This window comes from Cajanus cajan, chromosome 11, assembly GCF_000230855.2.
Source record: "Cajanus cajan strain Asha chromosome 11, NIPB_CcT2T_4, whole genome shotgun sequence".
Lineage (NCBI taxonomy): Eukaryota > Viridiplantae > Streptophyta > Magnoliopsida > Fabales > Fabaceae > Cajanus > Cajanus cajan.
Window position 1 is genome coordinate 43,552,593 of NC_138527.1, and position 23,505 is coordinate 43,576,097.

A 23,505-nucleotide genomic window follows, 5' to 3' on the forward strand; every position below is an offset into this window, starting at 1 on the left:
TTGATTTTTTTTTTTTTTTATATTATTATTTCTTTTCTGATTCTCAGTAAAAGGTGTAATCACTATTGAGCCTTTGATTGGATTCAACGAAGCGAATTCATGTTCATAAATCTAATAATAATATAAAGGGATATAAAGGGAAGAAGCTGTAAAACAATTCTCCTTCCTCCAATTTTTTTTATATATAAATCTTATTATTATAAAAAAATAAAATAATAAAAAAATTAATCAATTTATAAAATAAAAAAAAATTACAAACAAATATGTACAAAAATATATTAAAATGATAAAAAAATAAAATTTAGATAAAAATATTTTAATAATTTCTAATCATTATTAAATTTTTGTACTGAAAATAAATAAATATATCAAAATTATAAAAAAAATTAGATAAAAATATTTAATAATTAAAACAAACATAAATATATAAAACAAATATATTTTTGGTCAATGCATGATAATTTATTAAAATAAATAAATATATTTTATTTATTTTAATCAATTAACGATTTGTTAATTTTGGTTTGTTTTGATAATCCCAAAATTCTTATTGAAAAAATCCTTAATTTTGGTTTATTTTAATAATGCCAAGATTCTTCTTATTTTAGTATGTACAATACATAACTAAAATATTTATTATATATAATTAAAATTTATAACAAGTTATAAAAATAAATATTATATTTAAATATATAAATTTCATTTAAAATTTATATCAATAAATATTTTTAAACATATAAATTATATGTTAGATTTATAATAAATAATTTATTTTATAATTTAATAGTATTTTTATTTATTAATAATTTATTTTAAAATATTAAAATTTAATTCATAAATAATCATGATAAATAAAATTAATTTATATAAAAAATTTTAAAAAAAATCTCTAAAATTCTGTCATCAAATAAAAACTCTTAAAAATGTCTCGTGAGATAAAATTTATGTTTAATATATCATATTACACATAAAAAAAATAGAATACACAACTTTTTTTTTATATATTTGTTTTCATATTAATAATAATTACTAATTATTTACATTATTTATAATATAATATAATTACTAAAACTATTTAATTATGATGATAAAATTAAAGTGCAAATATAATAATGTTTCTTAATTAAAAATAATTAAAAATCGTAATATTATTAGAAATGATCCTCTAATATTTCTTAATTACATAGACTACCGTTTTTATCAAGTGTTTTATTAAGTTCTTTATTTTGCTTGTATCAATTAGTTTTAATTAGGATTTATCAATGTTTTTATTAAAGTTTAAGTTTTTAGTTTTAATTAAAAATATTATATTAAATTACAATTTGCTTAGTTTATATAAATTTTAAAAAATAATTTTTTTGCGTATAATTTCAACAAAATCTTACAAGTATTTATTTTATAATTTTATATGATATCACATTTTTGTAATTTTTTGAATATGTCTAAACTGTATCGTATATAAATAAATATCATTTAAAAAATATTTTATAATACATTGAGTGTGCTTGTTTGGGGAGTTTCAGGCGAGGCAGTGAGCATAATATCAATGGGGAATCGACGTTTCAGTCGGGTTGCGACGAGCGACGATGAAGACGAATCAGTGGAAGCGCGTCCACAACGCACGCGGAAGCGGATGAGGCTTCTGGAGGAAGATAACGATAACGATGACGAGATTAAGGAAGAAGGGCCTCAGCCTTTGGAGGACGCTAAGCCCATTGGCGAGCCCGTTAGGTTTTCGGGAAAAGGAAGAGGCAGGAAGAAGCACTATGAATCCTTTGAATTCGACGGCATCCAATATAGTCTCGTAAGTTCCTTTTTCTGGTCAACTCTTCACAATTTAGGGATTTTAAGTGAACAAAATCGTTCCCAATTTCGTTTTATTTGTGCAGGAGGACCCTGTTCTTCTCGTCCCCGAGGAAAAAGGCCAAAAACCATATGTCGCCATTATTAAGGTGCACTATCTATTTCCCTTGTCAATTGCTATTGATTCATGCACGAAGCATGATATATAATTATTATTTTCCCCCTATAAATACTTTTTTTGTGGCTGCATTCATGTTATGAAGTGTTTTCTGCCCATTTTTCAAGGGACATGGTTTGTTGACTTTGTTCTGCTGTCAGGACATTACGCAGGGCAACAATGGTAACGTGATAGTGACGGGGCAGTGGTTTTATCGCCCTGAAGAAGCTGAGAAAAAAAGTGGTGGAAACTGGAAGTCGTGTGATACGAGGGAGCTGTTTTATAGCTTCCACCGTGACAATGTTCCTGCGGAGGCTGTTATGCATAAGTGTGCAGTACATTTTATTCCCTTGCATAAACAACTTCCGAAACGTAAGGATCATCCCGGGTTCATTGTACAGAAAGTGTATGACACTGTTGAAAGAAAACTCTGGAGGCTGAGTGATAAGGACTATGAGGATATTAAACAGAGTGAGATTGATGAGCTTGTTCAGAAGACTCTGAGGCGGATTGGTGAACTACTTGACATTGAGCCTGAGGAGGCCCCTGCTGATGATGAGGACCAACTGAAAGTTGGAAAAACCTTAAGGAGAAAGAGTGTTTCATCTCTTGATGTTTCAAGGGAGGAGGAAGAAACTCTTGAAAGTGGACTGCATTCTAAGTCTGAAACACCAGCGAGTTGTGTACCTAATGCCTCAGAGTATTATCGCATATTGGTAGAATTCAATGCTCTAACTGGAGATAGCCATCGTGACAAATGGTTGGAGAGGTTGCTTCAACGCATGCAGTACATGTGTGATTCTAATGATAGAAAAGAAAAGGACAATGGATTAGGAAATGTTAATTCTTCTGATGAAATTAACGTTGGAAGCAAGAGTAGAAGTTCAGAATCAGCAAATGACTGTCAAGACAAGGGTCAAAAGGTATGGCTAATCTGTTTTATTAGGCCATTAGCTACTAATCATTTTCTTTTTTTGTTCTTATCGATTTCCATTTCCTAATTTGGTGTCTCTCTCATCCCCCCTCCGCCTACAGAGTTCCAACTCTTTTATTTGGCCAGATGCTGTTGTTTCAGCCGTAGTTGCTCTTGAAAAAGCTTCATACGGTGCTCTCTCATCAGATTCTACGAAGTACAACCAAAAGTTGCGGCAACTAGCTTTTAATCTCCAGGTCAGAAGCTGGCTTCTGCATATCTTGAGATATTTTTAACTATTGCATTTGAGGCATAGAAAAGACTAAGGGCCAATTTGGGGGTGGTTTTTAGTTGCAAGCTTAAAAAATTTAAACAACTACAACTAGTTTCCAATTTTTAGTTTTATTTTTTTTCTTTTATAATTTTTAGTTTCAAGAAAATATACAACCAAAAGTTTTCTTAAAATTAATTTAAGAGTTTGTTTATATTATGGTGGTGGTGATGGTAGAGGTGTTGGTGGTGATAGTGGTAGTAATAGTGACGACGACAATGTTAATGGTGGGGAAAGTTGTGATGGTCAACGATCATTGTCAAATATAATGAGAGTGGATTTTTTAAAAATTAAAAATCAGGTTCATAAATTCTTTTTACTTGGTTTTGATATGAATGCAAAAATATTTTGAAATTGAGATAAAAATTATTTCAAATCTATTTTAACCAAACACGACTTGTTTTGAAAATTGCATTGGAAAATCAAAAACAGAAAACAATGTTGTTGCTAAATTATGAGATGGTACTTTTAAACTTGTATTGATCTTTGTTCTTATTATCTATTAAAATTATTGTCTAATTAAGAGGTTACAATTCTGAAAAAAATGCATTATATTTTTATTCAAATTAAAGAAATGATAAATTGGAAAGTTGGATGATCATGCTATTACACACCAAGTAATTTATATATGTATATAACATAGTGTATATCTATGTGCAATTCTCCTCTTATGATTGGAATAAATGGGAAAAATCAATTAGATGCGACAATAATTATATATTCCAATACTTATCCGTATTTTCATCATCACCACAACCAATACTTGAGATATTTTTGGCTTGAGAAATCAATATGAATATGTATTTGTAGAATTTGGGCTTAGAGTATAACTCAATCCTATAAAACCAATTTGTAAAACCAATTTGTATGGTGATGATTGCCCAAGCTTTATAAGCACTACTTTGGTATTTTTTAAATCGATGTGCGATCTCAACCCCCTAAGAGCTGATGTCCTAATGGTTGTGCACAGTACAGCACTTCACTTAGCCTTCCTGGTTAGTCCCTTTGTAATAAGTAGCCATTTCCCAGACATTAGCAACTAATTCTAATAGGTTGCAATTAAAGCGGGTTAGGTTTGGCATAATTAAGGCAACTTCCCAACACTCTCTCGTGCCCGGCTCTAAGGGCTTGAAGCATGGCAATGTAAGTGACATAAGCATAACAACTAATCTAAGATAGATTTGGATACTATCTTGAAGTTTGAGCTTGTGACCTAACTAAACTTCACAAAACCGACTTGTACAATAAGGATTGCCCAAAATTTATAAGAACCACTTAGGCCTTATTTTCGGTCAATATAGGATCTCAACTCCATAAGAGCCAATGTCTCAATGGTTGCATACTACTATGCTTCACTTGTCCATTTTGTTCAACCCCTTTGGGGTAGTCCTTTCCGAAACATTTACAACCAACTTTGATAGGTTGCAATTAAGGTGGCTTTCCAATGCCCCCTTTCATTCAAAGGGCTATGGGTTTGGAGCATGGCAATGCAGGTAGACAAACAATGGTTGATACCATATTAGAATTTGGGTTTAGAGCCTAATTTAACCCCACAAAACTAGAATGGATTGTCCAAGTTTTAGAAACACTACTTAGGTCTTATCTCTAGTTCTTGCAGTGGTAGTTGCACCCTATAACACTTCACTTAGCCTTTATGGTTAGCCTTTTTGTAGGTAGCCCTTTCTAAGGCTGCAATTTATGCGGCTTAGGGGTGACCACAAAAAAAGTGGCTTTCCAACTTCTGTATATGTTTCTCTCTTGCAATGATAATGAATTGACTATATTGTTCTTTTTTTGTCCTCTTCAGAAAAATGCAGTGTTAGCACGCCATCTATTAAATGGAGAGTTGGAACCTTCAAAAATATTAAATATGACACCCAATGAATTAAAGGTATGATATCTACAAGCTTGAATCTTTTACAAAAGGTTCAATTGAACTGTTAAGTTGTCTGCTTGTGATGAAATGATGAACTTGTTTCCTAGATTTTCTACTATTTTCTTATTTCAGCCTGAAGCATCTTTTCTTTTTTCCCCACCCGTCAATTATCTATCGGCTGAAACTTTTTAGCTTAATAAAAGAAAAGAACATAATTCTTAAAAGGCTAAAACCCTATTTTGGTCCCTTATATTAATTGTTTGTTTCAATTTAGTCCCACTTTTATTTTTGGTTTCAATTTGGTCCTAAACTAATTAATTGGTTTCAATTTAGTCCCAAATTAATTAATTGGTTTCAATGTGGGACTTCCGTCCAAATTATTTAAACGGAGTTAATTTTTGGCCACGTGGATGCCACATAGATGCATACGTGGATGCCACGTGGAAGACAATTTTTGGCTAAAAACCTATTTTGGTCCCTTATAATAATTGTTTGTTTCAATTTAGTCCCAATTTTATTTTTGGTTTCAATTTGGTCCTAAACTAATTAATTGGTTTCAATTTGGTCCCAAATATACTAATTGGTTTCAATTTGGGACTTCCGTCCAAATTATTTAAACAGAGTTAACTTTTGGCCACGTGGATGCAGTTTTGATACAATTGTGCAGTTTTGATCCCCAAGATTTTAATTGGGTAATTTTAGTCCTTAAAGAATTGCAATTGCACGATTTTGGTCCTTCAATTTTTAATTGAACAATTTTAGTCTCTCAAATATCATAATGGTTCACTCAGCCTTTTTGCTCTGTCCCTAGCCCTCTACATAGGTAGTCTCCGAGACATTGGCAACCAACTCTAGTAAGCCACAATTAAGGTAGGCTAGGAGTGATTGCCATTAAGGCAACTTTTCAACACCCTCACACCTAAGGCTATGGGATTGTAGTGTGCCAATGTAAGCAAACCAATTAACTTAATCTTACAAAATTGGTTTGTGTGATGAGAGTTATCCAAACTTTATGAACACTACTTAAGTCTTATCTTTAGTCGATATGAAAATCTCAATTCTGTAAGAGCTGATGTCCGGCAGCTGTGTACTACGGCACTTCACTTTGTGACCACTCGTATAAGAGCTTTCCAATATATTATATAATTTATTGTAGATGAACATTCAACCTTTGTGACCACTCGTATAAGAGCTTTAGTTCTCAATTTAGTACTTGTGTTGTTTGGAATTGCTTTGTTGGAATTGAGTCTACTTACTAAAGGCATAGGTTTGGTAAATATATCATATAAAATTTCTGAGAACTTTCTTCTAAAAATAGCTCATGCTTTTCAAGGGTACTCTAAACTAATGGTTGATGTTCAGAAAAGCAATTTGCACTGCCTTTTATTGAAACAGCAAAAAAATACTTCGACACATCATAAAGCAACTATGAATTAAAGTACTGGTAACTTTTGTCATCAATTTCTATTAGCTGGTTTGGTAAAAGATTAAACTACTTGTTGATGCATAGTTTCTTATGGTCTTCAGGAGGGTTTGGTTGCTGAGGAAAGAACCAAGGAGCGTGATGAGACTCAGCACTTGCAAGTAAATTTCCCTCCCTCCAATTTTATTATCTCATTATCTGTAATGTTGCGTGAAGATATATGCTGACTTCAGGTTTCCTTCCCTTGAAACAGATGACAGATGCCCGCTGCTCAAAATGCATGAATTGTAAGGTGGGTTTGAAAGATATTATCCAAGCTGGAAATAATGAACGTTATCAGGTATGCATTTTTTTTAATTTATTAGTCCAGAGTTCCAAAACTGTGTCCTGCTCCTGCATTTTTATGGCTTGATTTGATTTCTTGCTGCTTTGTTGTCATTACAGCTTGAATGTGTTTCTTGTGGCCATACCTGGTATGCCTCCCGAGATGAGGTGTCTATGCCGACCTTAGATGCGTCGACGTCAAAGGGAAACACAGGCCCAACGCCATAGGCCTCTGCAAAATTTGAAGATGTTCAGATGAAGCTGGTGTGCCCCGTGGATCCGAAAAGTCAGCCAATGGCATCTTTTGAATCCAGGAATGATGAAAATATCTGTCCTGTTTGATTCTGCGCATAGCATAGATCAAGCGGTTGGTTTTGTGTAGTACTACACATAAACTGTTGTCAATCATTAGGGTAGTGTTAGTAATAGCTGTAAATTTCAGAGTTTTCTTTGATTATTTGTTTGAATCTATATCTATACTTACTGTATATGGAGGAAATATATATTTTTAGTATACAAAAAATTGACTTTGATTATTTGTTTAAATCTATATACTTACTATATATGGAGGAAATATATATTTTTAGTATACACATTTTTGTGCCCCCAATTTTACTCTCATAACTAATTATTCTATAAACCACTATTTTTCTGAATGAACCATTCACGTTCTTCAATTAATCATTTACTATTATATGATTTTCATCATTTTTTTTTTCCGATCATTAATAAGAAAAATAAAAAATAATAAAAAACTCATACCATTTTTGTATACTCTTTGCTCTATTTCCATATCAAAGTAAAAAAAATTGCTAGTCAATAGAAATTTAATTGAGTAAAACATTTATTGGATCTTGAAATATCAAGTTTTAATCAATCTAGTCTTTAAATTGAAGAAAAAAAATGTCATTTTACACTCTGAGTTATTAAATATAGGTTCCTTTAATTCTTAATTCTATAGAACTGATAGAGTTACTTTTAGCGATAATGCTCTCTACTCGAATCATTTGTTTATTTGTGAGCTCTTTACTCAATGCATATTATTTGCGAGTTGTATTTGACTTTGAGTAGTTGGACGTGTGCCGATCAGTACAAAAAGAAAAGGGAAGAAAAAAAAAACTGAAGAAAGTTCGTTGCTTTATTCTGGTTTCTTTGTAACAGGAGAATGTGAATATTCTTTTCTACTGTGTTTGCAGATACCTAATAATGCTTAGTTTCGAGTGTGTTTGATTTTGACTGCTCGTGTAAGTGTTTTTAGGTATTTTCAATTAGTAATCTGTTAAAAAACTATATTGCTTTAATTTTAAGAACTAAAACGAACATATATTAATAATAGGGATTAAAATAATATTGTTTAATAACTTTAAGGACTTTTTTTTCTTTCCAGTTTTGGGGATTAAAAATTGATGGATTGTATTTTTAGGAACTTAGTTGATGTAATATTTGAGTTTAATATAAATTATATAATAAGAATAATTTATATAGGATCAATATGACTCAATTGAAAGTAGCTTTTTTTTAAAAAAAAATACTAAAACATAATTAGTATTTTATATCAAAATCATTTTTTAATATGTAACTAACAAACTCTATTTCTTGTAATAAGAAAAACAAAATAGAAATGGCTAAAGTATGTTAAAATAATAAACCATTAAAAATCTTCCATTGTTATGTAAATAAATTATTCAAAATACTTTTTTGGTTAGTCTCTGGAATATCCGGGGCGGGATAGCTGGTCCCAAGATTTAACGCGGTTGCATACACAAGGCAAGATTTGAACCCAAAATTTAACACGGCTGCATACACAAGGCAAGATTCGAACCCCTGACTTAAGCGTGGATCAACTCCTACCACTGAATCACACGCTTGAAGTTATTCAAAATACTTTGGTAATCATTGTCACCATGAATAAAATATAATTGAAGTTATCATAGAGTCTCAATGTCTTGAACACAACATTCACTTATGAGAGAAGTGTCGAACATTCCATTTTTTCTTTTTCTTTTTTTCTTTAGTAACCGTTACTAGTGATGATAGTACAAAAATGTCAACATGTTTCTCAAGTTCAATAGGTAAACATTATCTTACCTTTTTCACCTATGCTCAAAATTATGTACAATATTTCAAGCAATTGCTCCTTCTAAGTGACAATATATGTCATAAAGGCGGTTTTCTTCAACCTCTAAAATTTAGTTGATGAAAAATTGAAATTTATCATGACTTATTTTTATCACACTAATTAACGATCATGATGTTGCAAGTTAATGCATATTATGTTATTATTTGTTCATTATTAAATATTTTTTAAATAGATAGTTTGTCCAAATACATTGAATTTTCACCAACTTACTTAGATCATGTCATACAAGAACTTGCCAAGATTATTTTACAATCCAGTTGATATTACTTTAGTTTTAATACATGTATCATATATTATCTACCATTTCAACAAACATTAGACATTATTTAGTATTTAATATACACATAAGTACTTAACGATATTATCAATTGACATCCATTCTGTCCAACTTTAAAGTGATAGTAACTTTTGAGAATTTTTTATATATAATTTATTCTCATTCAAGAACCAAAGTGAAAGCATGTTGAAAATTTAACGAACATAATCATGATCTCATTGTCAATACTTAACGTGTTATCAATCGACATTCATTTTCAAATTAATGCAATAGATAATAATACTTTCCAAAAATTCTCGTATATTTTATTGTGAATGAGATTAGTCTCTAATTTAATAAACTGATAAATATAAATGATAAAAGAAAAATATTTTAAAAAATAAATAAAATCCTCTTAATTATACTTATAACTAGATATAACCTAACACACATAAAAAAGAAAGATAAAACTTAATTTCTTTTATAAATTTTATCATTTTCAATACATTTTAATTAATAGAATAAAATATATTAAGAAAATTTTGTTTGAAAGTGTATTATTCGCTATCATTCCAGAATGCATACATATTTTCTAATAACATCCAAAATGCAGACATATTTATTTGCTGATGTAGTTTGTCAAAGACATTTTCTTGTAATATAAACTAGTTTCTTGTAGTTTTCCCAATTCACTCGGATGAATAATTTTAAAATCATTTTCTATAAATCAATCAAAGTAGTATTAAGAAGATGACGTAACATAAATCATGATCCACCAAAAGAGAATGTGACCGACCAACAGACATTGAATTTGGTTTGTCGCCACGCCAAACTAAACACATGCAACCAAATTTCCTTTTAGTTCATACCATTTCATCATAACACTTCTTGACACAACACTCACTGTCCCTATCCCCATTATGAAATACCAAAGGGGTACCACTGTCAACATAATATGCCCAAAAAAAAAAACATCATCATTATCATTATCACACGAACTATGACCTATCCTATACTCAAAACGCCTCTTATTATCTTATCATCACATGCACAGTGATTAATTATTAATTTCATGGGATTGCGGTCTACGTTTGTCAAATAGTAACAGGTAAGATTCACAATACATCCTTGTCCTTTATTCAACATTTCACAGTACAGAGGTTGTTCCTTTTTGGAGTTATTGATCTTTTTACCGCGGGTGCATGCTCTCTCTCTCGGTCCCACATGCTGGTGGCTGAGGGAGACACATAAAGGTAAATATCTCGAACCATCTTAGTCTCCACTTTATTAAGAAAGTTTTACTTTTTTTTCTTCCATTTTTATACAGTTTTTATCAATGGTTATTTTACACTCAACACTGTTTACATAACTTTTTTTCTTATTTAAATAAAATACAAAGAACCACGGAATGTTACTTACCGACCAATAATAATAACAATAGTAATAATAATAAAAGAGAAAAGAGAACATTCAGCATATGATAATGATGGTGCTTGATCGAAGGACATAACTCTTTTTTTAAGCAGAGACATGCGCAGAAGATTATCTGCTTCCTGTTTCTTCTTTTCCCTCTTTTTCGTGTGTGAGAGAGTTCAGTGTTTCTCTCTGTTACCCTTGTAAGTTCTAACTTCACCTTCTGTCACCATTTATCATGTTCCACTTCTACTTCTTCTTCTTCACACTCCCTCCCTTCTTTGTTTCGAAATTTTGAAAGGATTGCTCTTTTCTTGGGTTATACTCTTGGGGACTTTTTGTTCAAGTTTGGAGACAATGATTGTGTGTTGACGCTCTTCCTTGGGTTTTCTTTTCTTCACTTCACTACTTCAGTATGGCCCTTTCCTTTTACTACTTTTCATTTTATTTATTTATTTTTCAATTTTCTACCGTAATGGTTATGGTTTGGTTTTAAGGTGAACTTTAGTATTATTTTTAGAATATTATGCTTAACATTCACGCAGCAATTACCATTTACTCAAATTCTGGTTGTTCTTCAGATTTTACCTTTTCCTTTTGTAATTTGTTGGGCTATAGATCATATAGGATTTTTTTGGGTGGGCCGATGGGGTGCTGGGAATAAAAATTGTTACTTTCAAGTTTTCTTGGGATCCAGTTTCAAACTTTTGAGATCGCTGGTGGGACGCTTCCTTCCTTTACAATAATAATTGTTTGCAATCGCGCAAGTTTGTAATTAGCATTGCAAAATTTGAAGTTTTAGAAAGTTATAGATATTTGTTATATAGTGTAGGTGTCATTTCTTTCACGCAATTAGCAATTTGTTCTTTCAATTATTACCACATTCTGCTTCAATTGTGAATTGTGTTTTCATCTGTTTATCTCGCGTGTTAGGAGCTAACCATTAATATTGAATATAGTGTGACCATTAAAATCATTGTAATAATATTATTTATATTTCTGTGCTGATTGGGAAGCTGAGCTTATTAATAATTATACGCAGATTAATTGTCAAATGCAGTTGGATTATTGGATATCTCTCTTGCAAAGTAACTATTTTTGTAGTTTCTTCTAATTTTCCTTTTAATAGTATTGCAGGGCTCTAGTTTGTCGATGGGGCAAGAATTGGAGTTGGATCTGAATGACAAGTTTTTTGTGGTTCTAAGTCCAGATACTGTTCTTCCATCTCATCAATATTGTTTGAATGAGAAGAAAATATGTAAAAATGGGAAGCCCTCTGGGAAAGATGATTTTTTGAAACTGAAGGAGAATTTTGCTGATATCAAATTTGGTAGATTGCTCAATTCTTCATGGAAGAGCCTTCCCTGTAGATCTCATGGACTGGAAGGTAATGTAGAAATGAAACGAAGTTCCATGTATCAGAGTTCAGAGCAAGTAATAAATATAAAGAAAATGGGAACCATGAGGGGAAGGAAAAAAATAGAAATTTCATCTAGGAGTAGTGATGCCTCTTTTTCAGGTAGTGTTGTTGATTCTCTATGTTGTTCGGATGATGATGAGAGACCTTCAGTAGTATCTCAGGACTCAAATTTAGGTTCATCTCCATCTGTTTCTGGTTCCTGGCCTTGTATGGAGCATGACAATTCAAATGGCTATATTGAATTTTGCATTAATTCAGATGTTTGGGATGAAAAATATGGTGCAGTAAAAGGGTTTGGTTCTATAAATACTGAGATCAGAAATGACAAGGTTGCTGGTTCACTAACTGATGGTAATTGTCTTCTTCAGAAAGACACAGTTCATGGATTACAAAAGTCACTCTCTGCTATGGTTGAAATCTCTCACCTACAATCTCCATCAGAGAGTTACTGCTCACCAAGATCAAGTCCAAGAGTCTCATTCACCTCTATCAGGAAAAAGTTAAATCCGTTCACAAACTCAAAATCTGTGACAAGCCCTGTGAGTTGTGTGCTGGAAACTACTGAGGTCAAATTAACTGGAACTAGAAATGGCACAAGAAACAGGACTTATCAGAGATCTTTGCTGAATGACTTCTCTAACACGAGGAAGCATTCTGAGATTATTTCTGAGTTTATCAATAGAGATATCCAGTTTTCAGGTCTATCATGTACACCAGTTCATCTTCATGGCAATCTCAAGTTGAAAAAGCAACAAGGACATCTATTTTTTGAGTTTAAGGTAAAGTGTCCTGAAGATGTCTTTGTGGCAAAGACATGGAAATCAGGCAATGCTTTCAATTGGATGTATACCTTTCACTCAATGGATAACAGAAAGAAAAGTACTTCTACTGCCACTGACTTGGCATCACGTTATAGTGACAAAGACTCATCAATGGTAGCACAAATGCTAGTTTCCTCTAATTTATGTTCCAAATTAGAAGGTGGAGTGTTTGCCAACTCTATGGTGACAACATTTGTGTTGTATGATCTTAGACACTCAAGAAAAAGTGTTTCACCTGAAAAAAAGTCTTGCAGCGAGCAACATTGTTCTAAAACTCTAAATGCTTCCCGTGTAGGAATGAAGGGAGAAACTTTCAGGCCAGATGAAGAGTCTTTGACAACTAAAAACAAGCTTCCATCAGGCAATACAGATTTTGATAATTCTAATTCTTATCCTTTGGCTTCCACAGAATTGCATTCAAACCCTGAAATTGCTGCAGTTGTTTTACAAATTCCATTTCACAAGAGAGAGAGCTTGAAATACAAAAGAAGGGGTGGAATAAATGCTGAAGCATATTCCAAACTAAGTGAACTCTCTTCAGCAGTAGAACAGGTGAAGGTGGTACTACCAACTGGCAACCATGTTTTGCCAGGTGCTGAAAGCCAGGGTCCCTCATCATTACTAGATAGATGGAAACATGGTGGAGGTTGTGATTGTGGTGGCTGGGACATGGCCTGTCCCCTTATTCTTTTAGGCAATCCCAGTGTTCAATTTACTGAAGATCGACCTCTTATGGAGGAATGTCAAACGCTGGAACTTTTCACTCAGGTAAACCTTGAATTTCACACAAATGGATGTATATAGGAAAAATAGTCATACATTTAGTTTTCCTTTTATGTACTATTTATTTTGGTGATTTAATCTTTGTATAATGAAGATATATGCATCTACAATAGGATAAAAAGAAAAAAGATACTGACTCTACATTGCACATCGAACTAATTTCATGAGACATGCATCTCCATAAGATGTCAAATAAATGTTGCCATTCCAATTGGAGCTTTCTGTTGCATTGAGTACTGCAGTTATAGCATTCTTCATTTATGAGATTTTGATTGTCTTTTTCTAGTACTTATATCTCATTCTGGATGCATAGGGTGCCAAGGAGAGAACTCCAACCTTTGGCATGACTATGGTTGAAGAGGGGCAATATGCAGTTGATTTCCATGCACAATTATGCCCATTACAAGCTTTCTCCATTTGTGTGGCCATTTTACATGGTGCGGGGCAGGAGAAAAAACAACAGATATCTCGATGCAATTCATTGAAAATGCTTCTTGAGGAGGAGGTACAGTTATTTATCAACTCAGTCACGAAAGAAGAGAATAGGACTGTGCCAAAGATTCAGAAGGGAATTAATCTACCCTATGTGCTAAACCCACCTTTTTCTCCTATTGCACGAGTATAAAGTGTAGTGTCCATACTTTGTAACACCAAATAGAACAGAATTTTGTCTATATTGTAATTGGATAATCTTAGGGAAAGGGACAAAAGAGATTATAGGAAATGATTTTATTCTGAATTCCAGTCCTTTCTGTATGTAAACATTAAAATATGATATTGGATGTCCATTAAAAAGAACCCTATATTTCTTTTCTATTCTTTTACATTTTTGGCCATTATATATTATTCGTATTTTTCAAAGAATCCTATAATTCTTTTGGAGTGGAAATGGGTGTAATTACCTTCAATAATATTTTTATTTAAAAAGGAAAACAACGAATTAAGGACTTCATAACCAATATATATATATATATATATATATATATATATATATATATATATATATATATTACTTTTTATTCTTCTAAAATTTAGAACTATTATTTTTAGTTCTAATTATTAAGTGATAATTTTAAGTACTTATTTATTAAAAGATTAAATTATCATATAATGTGTTACTCACAATTAATTTCATTTAAAAATATTCTAACATGTTTTTGAGGGACAAGAAGTGAAAATTAAAAAAAAATTAAAACAGAATGAAATAAGGATTAAAAACACAATTAACTCTAGTATATTTGACTTATTGATTAAATTTTTTAAAAATTATAAAACAATTCATATCATTATATATTAATAATATATTTTAATTATTTTTTAATACTTAATAATCTATAGTTGTAAAAAAAAAATACTTATAATCTATTGAAATTTAAAAAAATGATAAAAAAAAATTATGAATCTTATTTATTATTTAATGGTTTTTATCTTCTAATTTTATGTTGTAAATATAGGTTTGAGAGTGTATTGAATCCGATCTACTAAAGTCTGGATAGCGTGCCGTGGAGCTCTACAAGACTACAACAGCACTCAGTTGCGCCTGTGACTTCTTTTTCCTTTTTCATAATTATAATAAATTTTTACGCTACTTTTGTCTGGACTTGGATAAATTATAATATGACTAATTTGACTGTATCATCAGTTTCCTTTGCAAACATAATTACTGTATTGTTGTAATATTTGATTTCTTTATTTTATGGAATGGATCAAAATTGAAAGTTGATTTTTCCTAGACGCGGTAGCGAAAGTTCTTCCTTTCAACTCTGAGTTGGTAATGGTTTCGTGAATCTTGTTCAGAGTGCATCCATGCCTTCGGAGAAGACTTGCTGGATTCTTTTCTTTTCTGTTGTTATTTTTCTTCTCCGTCATGCTCCTTCTGTTATAGCTGGGGACATAGTTCACGACGATGATTCAACTCCCAAGAAACCCGGTTGCGAGAACCAGTTCGTTCTGGTATACCCACTTTATAAAGTTCACTTCTTTTTCCCTTTCCATTTCTGGGTTTCTTGCTTTTTTTCTCATACTAGAAGCATGCTCATCAAAATTGTGTTGTCTTACTTGTCCAGAATTAAAAATTTGAGATCAAAGTTTAGTTCTCGATTAAGTAATAAGTATCAAGTTCAATTCAAGTGGTGATTAACTCATTATATTTGTCAGGTAAAAGTGCAAACTTGGGTCAATGGTGTAGAGGATGTTGAATTTGTTGGTGTCGGTGCAAGATTTGGCAGAGCGATTGTGTCTAAAGAGAGAAATGCACGGCACACGCGCCTTGTTCTTTCAGATCCTCGTGATTGTTGCAATCCACCAAAGAATAAGGTTCTTTCTTCATATGTGACATGTTGTAGTGTAATTTGCTCACGAGTGTAGCAACTAGCTAACTAAGTACTAAATGTTGGTAGTACAATTGTGTTATGAAAACTGTCAGATTGTGGGAGATGTCATCATGGTGGATCGAGGCAACTGCACATTCACAAAAAAGGCAAATATTGCACAGAATGCTAATGCTTCAGCCATCCTCATTATAAATAACCAAAAAGGTATAAAAATTAGTAAAATCTTCTTTCTTTTTAATCTTTTTTTTTTTTTTTTTTTGGTGTGTTAAGGGGTTCTTTACTTTGGTAGTTGGACTTGGATGAGTTGCTATGCTGTTGTGTTGACTGTTGAGTGGGTCATATCTAGTACGTACACTTTTATTTTTCTTTTCATATCAAATTTGTTTTTGTTGTTTGCAGAACTTTACAAGATGGTTTGTGAACCTGATGAAACTGATTTGAACATACACATACCGGCTGTCATGCTTCCGCTAGATGCAGGTACAAGGCTGGAAAAAATGCTGACGAGTACTTCATCTGGTGAGCTTCGTTGTGCATGTTTTGTGGACTTGTAATAGTTTCTATTTAATGCAGTTAGCCAAGTGGTTGTCACAACATCTTTAATGCTTATGTGCAGATTCTTTAATTGTAATGTAAGTACTGTTTTGTTATTCCTAAAGAGGAGGGGAGCATTCTGAAATATTTTGCCTTTTTGCAGTGTCTGTGCAGCTATACTCACCACTTCGACCAGCTGTTGACATAGCTGAAGTATTTCTTTGGATGATGGCAGTTCTTACTATATTGTGTGCATCATATTGGTCTGCTTGGACTGCCAGAGAAGCAGCTATTGAACAGGATAAGCTACTAAAGGTTTGTTTTTCCTATTCTTTTGGTATTTCCACAAGTTTGATTCTCATTTATTTTCTTAATATGTTGTTGATCCTAATACTCACTGTCAATTATTTTTTTATAGGATGCTTCAGATGATATCCCAAACACAAAATATGCTGGTGTTAGTGGAGTTGTAAATATGAATGTGAAAGCTGCAGTCCTTTTTGTTGTATTTGCTTCATGTTTCCTGTTTATGCTTTACAAACTGATGTCGTCATGGTTCATTGACGTTTTGGTTGTTCTCTTCTGTATTGGTGGAATTGAGGTATTAACTTCCACTAAATTAGTCTAAAATTCCCTGTTTTTGCTCTGAGCAAGGAAAAACAATATCTACTTGCACATTATGTCTATGCTGAAAAAGGAAGGCAACAGATTACCATCTATGATATTGCATGAGTGCACATTATAAAAACTATTTGTTGTCATTGCCAAATTCAAATTTTGGGTCTCTCCTGCTATTGCCATGTTATCCTCTGCAAAGTCATTAGTAAACAATTTTTTCTTGTATCTGCAGGGCTTGCAAACTTGCCTGGTTGCTCTTTTGTCCAGGTGCGGTGTATAACTTTAATGAATGTCATCAAGAAATTTTGGTCTTCGTATCCCTCTATTAAGATTGCCATTTATTATTATTTTTTTTTAAATTCACGTTTTATTATTTAGAAGCTCAAATTGGATCCCGGGAGTGTTGACATATTTTATGACAAAATAATAAACCATGTGAGAATTTGGATGGTTGCCTTTCTTACATGATCAGCTTGATACCTTAAGCATTAAATAAAATATATTGCCTTATTGTTTAAATGCATATTTCATTGATTTTTTTCAAATCTTAGACTAGAAATTCATAAATTCTATAATATGAGCCTGATATTTTTTTTTCATTATCCAAAGTTGTTATCAATATAGAAAAATTAGCAGCTGTAACCTTCTAATATGTTTTTTATCCATGTAATATGTAATCTGTAACAAAGTGTAGATGGGTGAAACTCATGGCTGGTTTGATAGAAGAAATGAGCTGTATAGTCAGTGGTTCTCAATAAAACAAAGGCTAAGCTTTTTCCGTCCCTACATTTATTTACATTTATATGGAGCGATGCTGATGGTGCATTTGTTTCCCATTACTTCTTCCATAGCCCTCTGGGATTTTGTACTGTTCGTTTATAATTCTAAGATGATTTTAGCTTGAAAAACCAAAGGACTTGCACCCTCACATGCGCATGAATGTGCACATACTCTCCCTCAAAGCTGACTAAATGATTGAGAAATGGATTTTCTAGGTGTAACTTGCATTGTTAGTATTCAAGACTTCATTGAACTTAATTTGATCTTTCATCAATTTTTGAGAATTGGGTATAACATTATGTGATGAACTTAATCATTGTATGTTTGAATGATGAGATGTTGATAATTTTATTTCATTTTGATGTTTACAAATAGTATATATCAGGGGTGTCAAATGTGGATGGATCGGATAATTTTTTAGGTGGATTATAATGAATTGGATAAAAATAATCCATTCAGATCCATTAAAAATTCACATGAAAATCCAATCCATTTAAAGCAAAAGGTCCATCCAATCCATTTAAAGCTAAAAGTCCATCCATAAAAGTAATGTTTTAAAAATTAAATAATTTTTATTTTTGAAATATTTTATTTCTCTCTCTTTTCTTTATGTCTATATTTTTATATAATCTTTCAAAATTTACAATACTTTTTTTAATATCAAAATAGTTTTTTAAAATCTCAATCCAATAAACACCTCATATTGTAATCCAATTGTCAGGATTTTGTGCAAGCAAACAAAGTCTGCTATAGTATAAATTGGAGTACAGGTTATCAATCCTCAGGAACTTGAAAGATATTTTATAATTTATATTATCCTAGCTAAAACTTGCAAAAGAAAGATATACACTAAATATAAACATATTGTTGTCCATTTCAATATCGAAGTTGTAAAGAAAATAACAATCAAAAGCAAGTGTAAAGTTGAAAGATAACAATGCAAGAAGTTGTTGGGATTGAGTTTCATCAATCTCACTCTTCTGTTTTCCTAAGATTATCTATATATGATTTCTATCACTTAATGTTATTGAATTCTCTAAGATCATTCCAAATCAATTCTTTGCTTTGGAAAATTTTAAGGATTCTAATTTAATAAACGATTTCTCAGTTTACCAAACAAAGTCCTGAAATTAAGTTCAAGAATTTGTTCAACTAGCGACTATAAATCTATTTTTAGCCTTAAGAATCATTAGGTGATGTCATTCAAAACAGACTTAGAAAATGTATACAAAGAAAACATAGAAGAAGAAGATGAACCCAGAATCCTTGTCTCCAAATGATTCTTCAAGTTTCCTTCTCTTTAGCTCTATTTCTTGGTCTGTTCTCCTTTGTCTGATGGTGAGTTTCTCTCTCCTACTCTCTTAAATATGTCTAGGAAAGAAAATAGAGTAGGCAGGAAAGAGATCAATCCACTTATCCCTTTCCAAACGGCTAAGCAGATTTTTGAATTCTTCAAGATGAAGAAAACTCCATATGCTAAGTCAATTCCAATTTGTTGAGTCTTGAGGATCCAAATTTTCACCACTCTTTGGACCAAATCTGCTCAATCCTTTCCAAACGGCTGAGCGGATTTGGCTCTGCTACCAACTTTGCTCTATGCTTTTGATCCGCTGAGCCCTTGTATATTGGTCGAGTGGATTTGAGAGATTCTTTAGGTCTTAGAACTACATTAAATCTACAAGAAGAAACAAGGGTTCATAAGTAAAAATCCATAAACTCTTTATAAGTAACTTATTTACACATCCTTTTGATTTTCATAATATTTTAGGGGTTAAATTTTTAGTTTTTCTTAAACCTATTTAGATAAGTGTCAAAAATGTTATAATTTCTACGTAAAATGGACTCTTATCACCAATGAATTTTGAAAGAGTAGTGGATGAATTGGATCTAATCCATTATTTATTTTTATTGTAATGGATGATGGATTGGATGGATTTACTTGTGAATGACTTTGATGAATGATTGATAAATGGATTCATTTGTCACTTCTAATATATGTATCATATAAATGTTTCAATTGATGTAGAATCAGGTTGCTTTAGTACCTTGTACTCTTGAAAATCATGTCAAAAGGTAAATTAGTCTCTTCTTTCCTCATTTTTGAGAAAGTAATTTTCAAAAATTGGGGATTTTGTGTTCTAGAATGTTTGAGTTTCCACCGTTGCATCCTTTCATGTATAGAATGTTCTAGAAAGTTTGTGTTCTAAAATGTTTTAGTTGCAGTTGTCAATAAGTTCCTCACTTCCTTGGTTCCTCAACAATGTTAACTTGTAGAAGAAACTTATTTTGTTTTCCTGTGCAGGTGGTTCAAGAATGCTGGAGAGCCATGCATCAAAATACCTTTCTTAGGAGCTATCTCATACTTGACTTTGGCTGTTTCTCCATTCTGTACAGCATTTGCCGTTCTCTGGGCAGTTTATCGCAACCAATCCTTTGCCTGGATTGGTCAAGATATACTTGTAAGGATAAAATATTCTTCAGTCTTGAATGCTTTTCCTCTCTTCTTCGAACATATCATGTAGACAGTCAAGGTCTAAAGGAAGTTTGTCTTTTTCTTTGTTATTTTCAAAGTGGAAGAGGGTACATATCTTTTAATTCAGTTTTACTTTATATGTTCTAAAATGTGTCCTGGCATCCACTTGCCTTTGTTAAGGAAATTCCACCGCCTGTCAGGAATGTCAAGCGGGTGCAACTATTTCATAAAATTTCTTTGCACTGTACAAATAATAATGAACTATTAAACTTTGCTATTATTAGATACAATATATGAAAATTCTGTTTAATTTTTATACTTCCGGATAAGCTTGTAGTCACTGTCCATTTAATCATAATTTATTTTTCATTGGTTATTCTCACAGGGAATTGCACTGATTATCACAGTTCTACAGATTGTACATGTACCAAATCTCAAGGTATTTACTTTGAGCTTACATTATGTTTGTGCTGTGCTTTATGTTAACCATTATAAAATTATTCTTGAATTCTGTTACCTTTTAGTAGAAGCCATTGAATGGGCAATTCGATATTTACTTTGACAATATTTTGATATGTCTTTTATTGGGAAAGAAATGAACTAACAACATATTTTTTTTTGTTATGTTTATCTGATCTGGCGCTGTATTGCTTCTATTTTTTACTCCTGTTTGTGTCAGCAAACACTCTCATCTGTAATTTGTCAAGTTACAGTCTGTCTTGATATATTTATGCTACGTTAAATGTTTCTTTATCAAAATCAAGGGCTTGTTCTGGGTGATTGTAAGTTTTCGATTTTTTATTTTCGAAACAAAATATGACCGGCTAAAATAGGGTTTAAATGATTGTTTACCATGTTTCAAAACACTTTTATCTTAATTTTTAAAACTACGTTTTTTTTTTCGGTTTAGTTGTAAAAATAACCTGTCCAAATCTCCCATCTCTCCCGAAAGATCCATACACAACCATCACTATGAAAGCCAAAAGTATCACCATCGCCACTATTCAACTGCAGCTGCCACAACCCGACCCACCACCATTGTTTGCCACTGTCATCAGGACTGTCATTTCGACCATTACCACTGGACCCTGGTCATCATTTCCTTTGCCTGTTATCTCTGCTTCCATTGCCCCCCTTCCCACTCATTTACCACCATGATTATCATTGTCGTTGTTACTGCCACCATCCCATCAAGGCTAGTCAACCAATGTTCTCTCAGTGCCACCTCCACCAACTGTCACTGCTGCCATGGTCATTGTTGTCCTTATTATGATCACTGTTATCATCACTATCAACATTATTACCATCATGACTTCCTATTATAACCATTGTCACTGTCATCTTCACTAGGCAATCATCATCAGCATGATTGTCAATGATGTTGTCACCATTGCTATTAATACTACTATTGACTATTATTGCCATGACCTCCACCACCACCCGTCATCACCACAAAAAAACTAAAAATGTTTTAATTTTTTTTACTTTTAAAACTTATAACCGGCAACCATCCTGAATAGTCCCTAAGATTCACATGTTATATGATATGTTTGTTTTCTGAATCAGGTTGGTACAGTTCTTCTTGGTTGTGCCTTCATTTACGACATCTTTTGGGTGTTTGTCTCAAAGAAGTTTTTCAAGGAAAGCGTCATGATTGTGGTTAGTATTATGTTCCATTCTAATTCATGACAATCACTAACACTATGTACTTACTAATTTTAATTTTACTTACTTTTTACTCACCATAGGTAGCCCGAGGTGATCGAAGTGGAGAAGATGGAATTCCCATGTTACTGAAGTTCCCACGCATTTTTGATCCATGGGGTGGGTACAGCATCATAGGTTTTGGAGACATCCTTTTACCAGGAATGCTGGTGGCATTCTCACTCAGGTTTATTTCCTCCCGCTTTCTACCCTTTATCCCTTGCATGACTTATGTCAACCCAAAATTTGATTTTAATAACAAGAATGTCCAAATTTTATGGATTGGAATTGCTTCAGTCTCTTTTCAGGAATTTTTCTTTCACAATAATAACCTGGGAAGGTAGAAAAGAATGAAGGAATTTTGAGTTCTTAAAACTGCAATTTCCTAGTTGCAGTATGGAAAGTTTATAGTTGGTGAAAAAGCTTTTCTGATCAATGTTACGTTTTTTGCAGGTACGATTGGCTGGCAAATAAGAGCCTTAGAGGTGGATATTTCTTGTGGGCAATGTTTGCATATGGCTTTGGTAAGAATCAAATATCAACTACCAATCACCTTGTGTTACCGAAAAGTCGTTAATATTCATGGCTGAAAAAAAAATCTTTTTATTGTTGATTCAAAAGTTACATGATTGATTGAGAGTACATAGACATGACCTGACTTTTTGCTAATGTTGATAGGTCTTTTAGTTACGTACGTGGCACTAAACTTGATGGACGGGCATGGCCAACCAGCACTACTATACATCGTTCCATTTACCCTTGGTACTTTTGCTTTTGATGGAAATTATTATTTTGTTATCATTTTCTATCTAGAAAAAAAATAAATGAACAGCTTAGTAGTTATATATAGTTAGGTGCTGAAGGTTTGATACATTAATGGTGCAGGGACCTTGATGACATTGGGGCGGAAGCGAGGAGATTTGAGGGTATTGTGGACAAGTGGAGAACCTGAAATACCGTGCCCACATATAAGACTTGATCAACAATTAAGCCCTGAATGCCATTAGGACCAAAACCAACCTTAGCACCATAGTTTCATGATAACCAATCCCCTTTAAACAAAGCACGAGGGGCTCCCATTTATAGAAATAGTTTATATTTAATGTAGAGTTTGTTCAAATAGTTCTTATCTGTGATACTACCAAATCCCAATGATTATAATACGTGCAATTTTATTCATCTGGCATCCTTCTAGATTATATGATGCTTAATGAGTTAATGTAATAAATAACCCACAAGAGTTCATGAAAGTCTAAAATGCAAACCATCTTTTTAGTACTTCATTGACACTCCGTCTTTTTTTTTTTCAGACCACTTATTTTTATAATAATTTCATAAAACATTTTCTTTTATTTCTTTCCATCCCGCTAACATCTTATTTTTTAAACATTCTTTCTCCTCAT

The 23,505-nt window shown here is 32.3% G+C and overlaps 3 protein-coding genes across 10 annotated transcripts; all 3 read left to right on the forward strand.

Moving 5' to 3' along the window:
• Nucleotides 1-1,484: 1,484 nt before the first annotated feature.
• On the forward strand, nt 1,485-7,420 carry LOC109800228 (ASI1-immunoprecipitated protein 3). Of its 3 annotated transcripts, XM_029271845.2 has the most exons (8): nt 1,486-1,804; nt 1,890-1,952; nt 2,122-2,883; nt 2,996-3,130; nt 5,012-5,095; nt 6,608-6,664; nt 6,757-6,843; nt 6,948-7,420. In XM_029271845.2, exons 1-8 carry the CDS (start codon nt 1,547-1,549, stop codon nt 7,053-7,055), a joined length of 1,554 nt encoding a protein of 517 aa, XP_029127678.2. In that variant the 5' UTR covers nt 1,486-1,546; the 3' UTR covers nt 7,056-7,420. The 3 variants fall into 3 exon arrangements, 2 of the variants coding, with proteins under 2 accessions (XP_029127678.2, XP_082922978.1); XR_014430699.1 differs by lacking the exons at nt 6,757-6,843; nt 6,948-7,420 and adding an exon at nt 6,414-6,518 and having other exon boundaries at nt 1,485-1,804; nt 6,608-6,649; XM_083066852.1 differs by lacking the exon at nt 5,012-5,095.
• A 3,204-nt stretch (nt 7,421-10,624) lies between these two features.
• Nucleotides 10,625-15,249, forward strand: LOC109801652 (uncharacterized). 6 transcript variants are annotated; one of them, XM_083066088.1, is made up of 5 exons: nt 10,625-10,839; nt 10,938-11,049; nt 11,774-13,645; nt 13,974-14,165; nt 15,115-15,249. In XM_083066088.1, the coding sequence occupies exons 1-5, from the start codon at nt 10,754-10,756 to the stop codon at nt 15,118-15,120; spliced, it is 2,268 nt and encodes a 755-aa protein (XP_082922214.1). In that variant the 5' UTR covers nt 10,625-10,753; the 3' UTR covers nt 15,121-15,249. The 6 variants fall into 6 exon arrangements, with proteins under 6 accessions (XP_082922214.1, XP_020218358.2, XP_020218361.2 ...); XM_020362769.3 differs by lacking the exon at nt 15,115-15,249 and having other exon boundaries at nt 10,631-10,839; nt 13,974-14,476; XM_083066089.1 differs by lacking the exon at nt 15,115-15,249 and having other exon boundaries at nt 10,822-10,839; nt 11,766-13,645; nt 13,974-14,476.
• Nucleotides 15,250-15,323: 74 nt separating this feature from the next.
• Nucleotides 15,324-23,281, forward strand: LOC109801654 (signal peptide peptidase-like 2). Its single transcript, XM_020362773.3, has 14 exons — nt 15,324-15,613; nt 15,818-15,976; nt 16,086-16,197; nt 16,393-16,512; nt 16,691-16,842; nt 16,946-17,128; nt 17,378-17,412; nt 20,228-20,384; nt 20,784-20,837; nt 21,965-22,057; nt 22,147-22,289; nt 22,556-22,626; nt 22,781-22,864; nt 22,988-23,281. Exons 1-14 carry the CDS (start codon nt 15,467-15,469, stop codon nt 23,107-23,109), a joined length of 1,632 nt encoding a protein of 543 aa, XP_020218362.1. The 5' UTR covers nt 15,324-15,466; the 3' UTR covers nt 23,110-23,281.
• Nucleotides 23,282-23,505: the final 224 nt, after the last annotated feature.